At 47.3% G+C, this 12,486-nt stretch overlaps 1 protein-coding gene across 1 annotated transcript in view; it reads left to right on the forward strand.

Annotated features, from left to right (window-relative positions):
* Positions 1 to 827: 827 nt before the first annotated feature.
* Positions 828 to 12,486, forward strand: part of actn2b (actinin, alpha 2b) — a 28,493-nt gene continuing 16,834 nt past the window's right edge. Inside the window, exons 1-12 of the mRNA XM_080016704.1 lie at positions 828 to 1,102; positions 4,237 to 4,351; positions 4,501 to 4,620; positions 4,764 to 4,850; positions 5,112 to 5,199; positions 5,834 to 5,912; positions 7,913 to 7,994; positions 8,745 to 8,830; positions 9,737 to 9,829; positions 10,454 to 10,684; positions 10,853 to 11,000; positions 11,594 to 11,744. Coding sequence (XP_079872830.1) covers positions 977 to 1,102; positions 4,237 to 4,351; positions 4,501 to 4,620; positions 4,764 to 4,850; positions 5,112 to 5,199; positions 5,834 to 5,912; positions 7,913 to 7,994; positions 8,745 to 8,830; positions 9,737 to 9,829; positions 10,454 to 10,684; positions 10,853 to 11,000; positions 11,594 to 11,744 — 1,406 coding nt within the window. The 5' untranslated portion in view covers positions 828 to 976. The remainder of the gene's footprint in view (positions 1,103 to 4,236; positions 4,352 to 4,500; positions 4,621 to 4,763; positions 4,851 to 5,111; positions 5,200 to 5,833; positions 5,913 to 7,912; positions 7,995 to 8,744; positions 8,831 to 9,736; positions 9,830 to 10,453; positions 10,685 to 10,852; positions 11,001 to 11,593; positions 11,745 to 12,486) is intronic.

A 12,486-nucleotide genomic window follows, 5' to 3' on the forward strand; every position in this document is an offset into this window, starting at 1 on the left:
AGAAGCTATATAAATATACATGTAAATCAATAGTTTGGTAATGTGGAACAAGCACAGAGTGACGGAATTCACACCGCACACTGGACACGGTCCAACTGCACATTCTCAAACTGGAATCTTTACATTTATAATAAACGTTATGATGATGTCATAAAGCGCCTTACTGTAAATCTTCATTTTGTTTACGAATAGTGGCGTGTCAGTTAACCAACAGCTCAATATTTAGGCTCAAATTTGTTCGTTTTTTTTTACTAATATCTGCGCCGTATGTGGATCGATTCGGGTGAAATTTAAACAGAGATCCTTGCGACATAGCGGCCTAAACGAGACCTCAACGTGTTAGTAGCTTATGCCAAAGTATGTGTTCCAGATGGGTTTAGATTTCAGAATTCTTGAGAATTTTCCCGGAACAATAACAATAGGGTCCCAGCCCGTAAAGTGATTCACATTAAAAAGGAAAACGCAGGAAAAGAGTTGCATGCAAAGTGGATGAGGGGCAGCCTTAAAGACCCTAAAATTCACCGGATGACAGTAGTGCACATCATTTAAAAGCCTGGAAAGAGACAATAAAATGCAAATAAATCAACAAATAATAAAACAAATGAAACAATAATCCATGTATGAAATAGCATGTATGCAGGATTAAAAAGTGCTCTCGTAAATGAAATAGTGGAAAAGTCCAACCGCCGATCACTTTCCCGGGGGGGGCCTCCTGGAGCCCGCTGGGAAGGGCCCCGTTGGCAACCGGGAGGAGCGGCGGGGCGGGGCGGGGCGCGGCCGGTGCGGTCACGTGTCCGCCCGGTACTAAAGCCCGCCGTGGCCGCCGGGGTGGGACCAGGCGTCCTGCGGGGCAGAGCGTGAGGGACGGGCGGAAGACAAGTCCGGCGCGGCTCAGCGGTCCCCCCCCTCCCCCGGCACAGAAGCACCGCAGCGAGCTCCACTTCGCCCGGCGAACGTACGACGGCAGGACGGCGCCATGATGACCCAGGTGACCACCGTGGTGCACTACGACAACGGCTACGAGGACGAGTACATGACCCAGGAGGATGAATGGGACCGGGACATGCTGCTGGACCCCGCCTGGGAGAAGCAGCAGAGGAAGGTGGGTGGACGCCAAAGGAAATAACATTAAAAATTAAGCAACATCCTCCCTTCTCTGCCCTGTAGTGTCAACAAAAAGCGCCTCCAAGGTTGTTTTTATGTTTTTATGTTTTAATTTTTATTCATATTTTTGTTTATTTAACCTAGTTCATTTTCCTATTTTGTTTATTTTTGTGTGTATTTGTATTTTTGTTACATTTTATTTTTATTTGTGTTTATTTTTGTATATTTATATTTTGATTAAATGTATGCTTTATATAATTATTTTTATATAATAATTCATATTTTATTCTATTATTATTATTATTATTATTATTATTTCTGCATATTTTTGCATACAGTCCATCTGCGTGGCTGTGTTCCTGCCTGGTATTTGGGGTGAGAGGCCCGGGAGGCTGCCCTCCCTCCCCGCCTCCATGCTTTGGGTACCATCTAACAATAGAGCGCAGAGCGCTGCCTTCCCACTGATACTCCTGGAATGCGGGGCTGTCAACAGATGCTCCTAACACCATGACGTGCTCGGGATTAGAATGGATGCCGCGTCTAATTTTAACCCCCGGGACCGAAAAGGCATTATAGTAGGTTAATCCAATGTCCTTGGTACGGAATTCTTTTGTTTATGGAAACCCCAAAACACAGCAGCCGTCTGGATATAGGCCTGCCACTCTCTCAGCTGGTTTTAGAGCCTTAAAGCCCCCCGAAAGGCGGACTTTACAACGACGGAGCCATTAGTCTCAGCTGCGTGGCCTCGTATGACCAACTGCCAGATACTTTTCTAATGGAACTGTATTTTTAGAAGAACAAAGTAGCACATACGAGGGTCGTGTCATACTGTAAATCGTCCCTTATTTGCCCGGTTTGAGACCTGTACCGTAGCCCCGGGGGCATGTGATGGCGGTCGGCCCATATCACAGACATTGCCAGCTGCCAGCTTGACATTTGGACGAACAGAGGCCTTTATTAATGTTTGCTTATCGTCCGCCTCCTATAACTTCAGTCCCCTTGGCGAGAACCGAGCCACGCTTCAGCGTGGGCGAAACGGGGCTGGGTTCATTTTAAACAGTGGTTCCCAACGCGGGCTCCGAGGACCCCCGAGGAGTCCTTCGAGAGGTTCCAGGGGGTCCGACTCAAAAGGGGACACATACTTTATCTCCACCGTTATTTAATTTACGAGACGTAAGCGCCATTAGAGAATTGCACAATAGACCCCAAAACTATAGTATAGACCGGTGCGGCCATTTGGACTAAACAATCTTAACAATAAAAATCTTCTCAGATTGGGGGTCCCAGAGACGAAATCTTATCATGCGGTCTGCGTATCGAATTTTGGGGCCTCGATATGAAAGACTTTGACAATCAGTGATCTAAAACCTTGTCAGGCAGCGTAAAAGCTGCAATTTGATACAACTAAATTGTTTCATGGTAATACCCGACCCTGGTGTATGAAGGCAACATTCCACTGCAATGGAATGAACCTGCAGCACTTACCATAGTGTCATTAAGTGTCACATACAGTGCGTTTTGCGTTTGTGATAAAAGAAGAACAAACCTGATGATCACTTTTGGCGAATTCAATGGGCGCACACCCAGCGTGTTACTTTTAAGTCCTGGCTTTCCAGCTTCATGCGTCTCTACGTAACCCGCTCTCCAAACTTCATATCACGTCAAAATTCCAGTCGGACGTCGGGAGCTCGTGGACTTTTCCTCCCCTCGTGAGCCCCTCCACACAGCAAGGTATTGACCTCACAGTCTCAAAGGCATCAGCCACTTCAGTGACAGGGTGGTCCTCGGTGGACATGATTCATAAATATATTTAGCTCTGATCGTCAGTTGGGGGGGGGTGGTGGAGTCCCGCTGGACCTGGATCCACCAGACGTTCCTTTTAACAAGGAGGGCGGCGGTTCAATGTCACACGCGCTCTTGGGATCTCTTCTACCACGCGGAATGGAGCGGCCTTTGTTCCAAAGCCTCTAATATTCTCCTTTTAGACAGAGGGGGGGGGGGGGGGGGTGGTGCGGGGTCTCTCTAAGGCTTCTGGGAAAATGGGGAACACTCTCCTAAACAAGGTCCGTCCGTCGGCGCCGACCCCACAGTTCAAGCAAATAGTACAGCGTAAACCGGTGGGGCCGTCTGCACGCAGCGAGCCGCTGAGCCGAGCTCTGTGCGCCGGGGGAGGGGCCGCTCCCATTTCCGACGATAACGCGGCTCTCATTCATGACGAGCGGAGAAAGGCGTGACGGGAGGAAAGAGCGTGCTTGGCGGGGGGAACGGCTGACATCCGAACTCGCGCCGATAGGGCGGAAGGTTTTCGGAGGGTTTTTGTCCCCCCCCTTCCCCGACTGTTATCGCGACGTATGCCAGAGCTGTTCTAAATTTAACACCTTATATCAGCCGGAATGCGCTCTGGGACCTGCCGCCGTTTTTTTTCCTCGGCGCGGGCGCTGATCGCCCGTGAGCTCCGTTGCCGGGGGCCGCTGGAAAGAGGCGTGTAAAAATAGGAGGAGAAAGACAATGATCCCGTCTTAGCTTGTGTTACAGTGTTTCAACACAATACTTGGGCCGCGCATTGCAGCTCAATTTCTGGAGCGGTTCTGTCAGATGATCAGTCTGCGATCCGCCGGGGAAAGTCCGAAAGACGGGAATCTCCCGTGCGGTACAAAGCAAACGGACCCCCCGCCGCCGCGCGGCTGGGGTTAGGGTTGGAAATCCGACACCAAAGCACCCACTAAACCTGAGCCGAAAGGTTAATCCCATAATATGGAGCTGGGCAAAGTGACAGCGCTTTGACGGTATATCATCTTTAGAAAATACGTGTTGAGCCGTTGGCACCTTCAGTTTGTTTACATCTTCTTGGGAAAGGAACACAATGCTTATCCAGGCATCTGCGCGAGGAAGGGTGGGTTTATAACGGGCCCAACGTGACTTGGACCTCACTCGCTTCAAGCGTTAAGTTAGAACTTATCATCCGTCCGACTGTGATCTCACCACAATGGAATTACCCCCGAATCTGGCCACCCCGGTCGGCGTCTGAGGAGACCCGCCGAAAATCGATGCTGTCGCTACGGCGAAAAAGTCGAAGCTGTCGAATTTGACTGACCCCCCGCCCTTCCCCACCTCCCCCGTCCCCCCCGTTAGACCTTCACAGCGTGGTGCAACTCCCACCTGAGGAAAGCGGGGACGCAAATCGAAAACATCGAAGAAGACTTTAGGAACGGGCTCAAACTGATGCTGCTGCTGGAGGTCATCTCAGGTCAGACCACTCGGCCCGGTCCCACCTCTGATTTATTAGCCGTTGCTTACAACGGTTTTACTCCGAGTTGTATTTGTGTAAAAGGAGGGCGGATGAACCGTCTTTCGTCGTTAATACCTTTTCTGGTCCTCCATCTGCGCCGCCTGTAGGGGAGAGGTTACCCAAGCCGGACAGAGGCAAGATGCGCTTTCACAAGATCGCCAACGTCAACAAGGCGCTGGACTTCATCACCAGCAAAGGAGTGAAGCTGGTTTCCATTGGAGCCGAAGGTACCTTCCCCACGTGCATGCACACAGTGATACAAGTACTGCGGGGCCGCGGTTGAGCGTAATATATACTGTATACGTATATATATATACTGATGTGAAGGTGGAAAGCTGTCCGGGGATAACGGAACGCGCCATTTTTTCAGAGATTGTGGACGGCAACGTTAAGATGACTCTCGGTATGATCTGGACCATCATCCTCCGCTTCGCCATCCAGGACATTTCTGTGGAAGGTGAGTGTGTGAGTCTCATCAAACCCTGTGACCGATGCATCACAATGGCTGCCGGAGTTACAACTGAACCACCGCAGAAAACCGACGTGGGATAAGTGGGCGAGACAGTAATATACAGTATATACTGATACATCTGCACCATTTGACCAAGTCATTTCTTTATGGGTGCACATCTCTGTCGAGCCGCCGAAGTGAAGATAAAACTGAATTAATAGACAAAACTGACTTGTGAATTCACTTCCGAAATTCCGGCTTCCTCAGAAACATCTGCTAAAGAAGGCCTGCTTCTGTGGTGCCAGAGGAAGACTGCCCCCTACAGGAACGTCAACGTGCAGAACTTCCACATCAGGTAGGTTGGAAAACCAAAAAATGAAGGATTAAACTCACTGATGGTGTTTTGTTTTGTTTTAATTCGTCTGGGAGTAGGGGTCTCACGAGCATCTTATCCCTTATCATCAGTAACACTCAAACAGAGTTTGAGCACCATAAGAACATCATCATAATTCACTCAAATTGATCATAACTTTAAATCATCATTCTTATTAAATCTTAAGTCTCTTAAGTCTTTGTAAAACTCAATGGCAGGTTCAGGGCCTACTCTTTTTTACTCTAAAATACAAGTAATATATGTATATTTTTCTAAATAAAAATTAAGTATTTTGCACAAACTGCTCATCTAATCAAATGACATCCACCATGCATTACGATATATAGAACCATATATTACGTCATATATTTTTCCGTCATTTAATAGCATAATACCGGCACCACAGTCCACAGACCTTAGTCTGGCATCAGGATTTTATCTGAAACACCTTGAACCTGGATATATTTTCCTATGGACTGATGCATTAGGACATCATTCGGACAGGTTTTCCTACCTGTGGGTGCTCAGGGACAGTTTCACTCCTATATTAAGTGCATCGCCTCCTCTGAGCCCAAAATCTGACGTGTTGGTTCTCTCTGCCGACGGGCCGGTGCAGCTGGAAGGACGGCCTGGCCTTCTGCGCCCTGATTCATAGACACAGACCAGACCTCATCGACTACTCTAAGCTCAACAAGGTCTCCCGTGCGGCTCGCCTCGTAACCGGGATGCTGTGTCACGCTCTGAACACTAACGGATTGATGTCCACGAAATTAACATTTGATCCTCCCCCGTAGTGTGGATGAATGCCTTCCTCACACCAGACAGGGGAGTTTTTGCTGCGCGTTACAGAAATCATTAATCTGATTTCGGCACGAGGAAGGGTGATTATTATTAATTCTGGTTATAAGTTATATTGTCTATATATGTATATGTATATGTATATGTCTATATATATATATATATATATATGTGTGTTTTCTAACCTCCCATGCTTATGTGATTCGTGATGCCATTCTGTGACCAGGATGGATGGCTTAGGGCTGGGCTGCTGCTCCGTTCCTTAGGCCACAAGCAAAGACTGGGTCACTTTGAGTTGAGGTGGAGACACTGGAGACGAGATGATTTGATCGCACAGATAGTCGAGGTCAGAATGTCATCTTGAACCGATTGTTCTCGGGGCCGACTTTAGGACGGTTTTTGGACGCCTGCGTGGAATTTCGGGGCAGTTAGTGTGACATGTCGTGGCAAGGGAAAGAGCAATAGTCATTTTTATTATTTTACTCTGGAAGTGTTTAGTGGTAGTGGTGGTTGGACATAAACATACGGTTAGCTCTAGACATACTTACTTCTAAGATAACGTCTCCACAATACGTGACCACATCGGTTATAACAAGGAGAAACATATATGACCCGGCACCTCACTAAGTCTGTTGTGTTTTCCATCTGCAACTCCCCGGGTTAAGACCCTGATGTATGCAGAAACATGAGCGGAACCTGGCCCCGCCACGCACCGCACCGCACCCGGACGAGGGGGCCGCCTCTCCCCATGCGGAACAAATGGAAATAGATAGACGGAGGGATACCCGTTATCAGAATGTGTCCTCTGTCGAGCTGTGATTCAAGATATTAATATGCCCCGGTTGTCCGCAGACCTCGTCGGTATTTAGATGGCATTGACGAATTTCCTCGACGGAGGCGAAAGCAGGGGTGCGATACGTGGACGCGCGCACACACAGACACACACACACACGCGCTTCCCGCTTCATCCTCTCTACCATCCCTCCATCCACAAGCCAGGCTCCTGTCACACTGACATTACCCGTCGCTCGATTCACCGCAGGGGAGCGTTTGAGTTGTGTGCTTGTCAGCTGTCGACTTTGGCTGCAGGTGAGCGTGTCCACTGAGCTCGGTAGAGTCACGGCGTGCCGAAATAGCCGCCCCGGCATGGGAGGGCCGCACCCCTGCGCACGCACGCACACACACACACACACACACACGGGCCCGAGGCCACTTGGGTCCGTCTCCACCCGTCTCTTTGCCTCTGCCGCTCTTTCCGTCCATCCATCTGCCGGCCGCCGGCCCGGGGCCTTCCAACCCCCTCGTCGGCGGAGCGAGAGGAAGGGACAATAGCAGGGGAATGACGGCATGATCCCTCCGCCCCCCCCGCGCGCAGCACCCAGCGCTCTCACTGACACCGCCCCGTTAGAATGGAAGGTGCACCCTCACCCGTCGCCCTAACGCGCACCGTGTGCTTCCAGCGGCTGCTCTTGACCCACAATGTATGACACTGTGTGAGGAAAAACGTATTGTCTTGCATGCTGCTTGAGCCCACACGTTACATCCTCACCCTTGAAATATATGATCTAAAATGTCATCTTAGGAAACTATAGCACTGGCACAAACACTATGTCATTGAATTGATGGATGCCAGGGCCATGATACCTTCTCAATATTTGATTAACTATAGAAATTTATAAAAAGAAAAACAGGACAATAATCGAAAAACAAGGTTACATCATATTTTCCTGCAACTGCAGTGTGCTGAATTCAACAAAGTGTAGCACTAAGAGTAAATGACATGTTAGTAATCACAATGTTTGGGGCTGGCCTGTTCTCCCAATGGAAAGTCAGGAGCCAAGTATTTTAAGTCCCGCCTGTTGTGCGCGCCGCTTCAGCATTGTGTTGCTTTATTTAGGATGATCCTTTGGGGAACCTGAACCTGGCTTTTGACATCGCAGAGAAACACCTGGACATTCCCAAAATGCTGGATGCAGAAGGTAACCGTCGATTGCGTAGCACGTCCCAGTATGCAACCGCGGAACCATTTAACGTTGATTTTGTTTCCCCTTTTTTCCTTTTTCATTTTTTATCGTGAAACGCGCTCACACGAGTTATCCGACGCAAAGCATGGGCACTTTATCCGTTAAATTTATTATTTTTTCACCTTCTCTTTTGCCCATATACTGTATGAGAAGCCGAAACATGGCGTTTTACAATTAGTTTACCATTCTGCTCTTCGATTCATTACTCATAGTTATGAACATTTTGGAGGGCTATCATTAACATATATGAGGAATCTGGAGTCTCAATGCCACATTCAGCCACATTAAACTCAGGTCATGGTTCTAGAGTCTACCTTCTATATTTCAGTGGCAGAGTTAGATGGAGAAAAGTCCTGTCGAAGGAAGTTTGTTTCTCCCATTACTTTTACTGTTTCAATGGCTGCGTCAGTCGGAATTAAATGCAGCCGGACAAAACAACAGCTCCCGTGTCACCCGTGAGGTTACACAGCAGATCCCGCCGAGAGCTTTTCATATTTGACACAAGCTGAAGGTCACTCTCTTTCATTTTTTATTTTTATTTTTATTTTTTTGCAGAGGAATGACAAGTGAAAAGACACTGCCCACCCAAATAGTTCCGAACGGGCGCGCTGTTTCTCATCCTCCTATTTCCGTCGCAATTAAAGTGTTGTTCCTCAACCCGGCCTTCCCCACCGCCCCGCCCCTTTCCTCTCCTCCACGCTGTAGACATCATCAACACCCCCAAGCCCGATGAGAGAGCCATCATGACCTATGTGTCCTGCTTCTACCACGCCTTCGCTGGAGCTGAGCAGGTACAAGGTGTAAACCTGGGTGTCATTTGTGGTCAGCATAGGAGCTGTCCTTGGGCCACCAAGGTCAGAAGATAAGATACGATACGATGCGATAATTTAAAATAATTTAAGATAATTGAAGATAAGATACGATACGGTATGATACGAAAAGATGATATATGATACAATACGATACGATGTGATACGATGCGATACGATGAGATAAGATACCATACCATACCATACTATGCAGTGCATTGCGATAGGATACAATGCGATACGATAAGAGAAGAGATGATAAGTTCAATAAGATACGATACCATGCGATGCGATACGATATGATTCAATAAGATACAATAAGATACGATAAGAGAAGAGAAGATAAGTTAGATTAGATAAGATAAGCCCCTATTCATCCCTTGGGGGATATTCAGGGGATAAAGCAGTAGAAGTTAACAGATCAGTGAGAAAATCAAATACACATATAACAGAGGTGGGAAAATATGCTCAGGGGGCGGGTACACTAAAGTCAAGTGAAAGTATGTTGAAATATGGTATAGTGTGGTAAAATATGCTGTACCATATCATTAGCCATATTGTAATATATATACAGTGTATAGTATGGCAAAGTGGCAGTATAGTAGTGATAATAGTACGTAGTATTACCATAGCCATTGTTAAGTTGGATTTTCTCTGAGTGATTCAGACAATAACCCTACTATAAGAGAGGAGCTTGATGATGATAATGGTTGTTATTATTACTATTATTATTATTAATAATAATATTATTATTATTAGTAGTAGTAGTAGTAGTACTAGTTATACCTCTTGACTCTCTTGACTCTTGACATTTCGTTTTGTTGAACTTTTTTTCTGTTCCGCGTTTTCACACCCTCCTGACATCCCCTTTTCCCTCTGTGCCTTCAGGCGGAGACGGCTGCCAACAGGATCTGCAAGGTGCTGGGCGTGAACCAGGAGAACGAAAAGCTGATGGAGGAGTATGAGAGACTCGCAAGTGAGGTAAAGTAAAGATCTTCCGACTTGAGGTACAAAAGACAAAGCTATACGCCTCCCCTGGTACACATTCAAACCTAGTGGTATGAAAGTGAAATATTTATTCTCACAAGAAAATCTTCCTTTTGGTTATTTGGAGGTTTCTTTAAAGCATGCAAAGCCTTTGTCTTTTCACCGTAGTTATCGTCATTTCTATGACAAAAACCATCTGACGTTCACTCTTTGTGGGTGTTGCGGAAGTGGTCTTCCCTGTATTTCTTATAATCAGCTTCTGGAAACATGAAGCTCGTTCACAAATGATGTAATGATGACTGCATTTGCACGTCTCAATGTCCAGTCAGATGACAGGACGACTAATTTAACTCTAAGATTTAAATAAGCAGTGGTACCTAATAGCCTGATATCCTAATAGCCTGATAATAATATTGGTTATGTTTGTCTGGATTTTTTATTTTTATTTTTTTTCAGTTTTGTTGAGCTCCATAAATGTTATTCCAGTGGCATTCCTATGTCCGTTTTGGAGAAAGAAATTAATAAAACATCAAGTCCCCTTGCTGCAAAAGCCGTCTCAGCACAGAAATGGCTTACTTTCCAAGCTTTATTTGCGTGTTACCCCCTCGCTCCCCCCAGCTGCTGGAGTGGATCCGCCGTACCACTCCCTGGTTGGAGAACCGGTCTCCGGAGAAGACCATGGCAGAGATGCAGAGGAAGCTGGAGGACTTCAGGGACTACAGGCGCATGCACAAGCCCCCCAAGGTGCAGGAGAAATGTCAGCTGGAGATGAGCTTCAACACCCTGCAGACCAAGCTGCGCATCAGTAACCGGCCTGCCTTCATGCCTTCTGAGGGGAAGATGGTGTCTGTAAGTCTGCTGCTAATATTGGGCCAACCCTGGAAACCTCCAGAACTAAAACACACATAATAAGCCAATTCTAAAAGATTGTCCTTTATTTCCATGTCTATAAAATGCTTCATATATTAGTATAATCGATTCTGGTGAATTGAATTCTAATGTTCTGTGTGTGTACAGGACATAGCCAGCGCGTGGCAGGGCCTGGAGCAGGCGGAAAAGGGTTATGAAGAATGGCTGCTGACGGAGATCCGCAGGCTGGAGAGACTCGACCACCTGGCGGAAAAGTTCCGCCAAAAAGCCACCACCCACGAGACCTGGGCCGGTGGTCAGTTTGTATTTGTCTCGTCTTCTCCCCGTCTCCTCTCCAAAGTCCTTCCTTTAGCTCTCTGCTTTGGTGCTCTTGCTGCTTTGTGTGGCGCGGTGGCACGGTGCATTGCATTGCTGCCTCGCGGCAAGAAGGTGCTGGGTTTGATTTCCCCCCCGGGGCGCTGTTGACACCACGTCCCGGTGGGTTATCTCCTGAATATGGGGCCTTTCTGTTTGGAGTTTGCATGTTCTCCCCTTGCTCACATGGGGTTTCCCTGGTCCCGGGCGCTGTAAGCTGGCCTGCCTCCTGGAGGAAGGACGAGCCTCGATGGGGGGAGAAAATGCATTTCACTGCCTCCGTTTGTGTGTGTGTTGGCCGCCGTAGCTGCACAAAATGAATTTTCTCTTAATTAGATAATGATCATGTTATCTACATTTTCCAACTAGCATTTAGTCACCTGCCACAGCGTACTTTCAGCATCTGCTTTCCCCAAAGACAAGCTGTGCTCACTGCACTATTCATATCTCATCTCACTCTCACCGTCTTCCCTCTACCGTTTGTGATGTGTGCCTGTGTGTGTGTATGTGTGTGTTTGTGTGTTTGGTATTCAGGTAAAGAACGGATCCTCACCCAGAAGGACTATGAAACGGCCACCCTGACAGAGATGCGAGGGCTGCTTAGAAAGCACGAGGCCTTTGAGAGTGACCTGGCCGCCCACCAGGACAGAGTGGAGCAGATTGCTGCCATCGCGCAGGAGCTGAAGTATGTACTCATGTCTGCTGTCCATTACACTTCTGCTTTTAAGAACAACTGATCAGCAGATACTGATGGGATCATGAGGGTGGCAAGCCCATGTGCGTCCCCCAAGCCTGACCTCCAGCGAGGCAGCAGCGATGCGTTGCTGAAAAAGTTGGACCGGAGAGCGAAAAACGTGCAAGCGATGCTCGCGTTTGGGAATGTGACCCTGAGACTATGAGAAAGCTATTGATGCAGCATCCGTTCTTGCCAGCTCTATGACCTCATGTCTTGACCCACATCAACCAAACTGAATTTATCCATTGTGAAATAGTGCACAGAGTCTTAAAACGCATGTTTGGTCCACATCAGACCTAGTGCTTACAAGCTATGCCTACTTCCTCTCTATGCAGAGCTTTTGCACATTTCTGTCTGTGGTGGCCATATTGTTTGGACTTTCGGAACTGTTTTAATGACTTTATGCAATAATGGTTCAAGGAATCCAACAGAGCAGGTTTGATGAAAATTGGACCAATGGCCAAGGACAAAATGGAAATAATATGATTTTCATACAATTCGAAATATCTGAAAATCTACCCCTTTGTAAGTTTTTTTTTTTTGGCACAGTTGGAGGCCATGAGAAGCTGACACAATTCAAAATTGAGGAAATGGTGAAGGCATAAGTCAATAAATTCTCTAGCAAATCTATTTGCCATGAGGAGGTGCATCATGACACCGCACGCATGACTGTTGGTCACACCGCATGGGA

Source organism: Zeus faber, assembly GCF_960531495.2.
Source record: "Zeus faber genome assembly, chromosome: 16".
In the NCBI taxonomy this organism is placed as follows: Eukaryota; Metazoa; Chordata; class Actinopteri; order Zeiformes; family Zeidae; genus Zeus; species Zeus faber.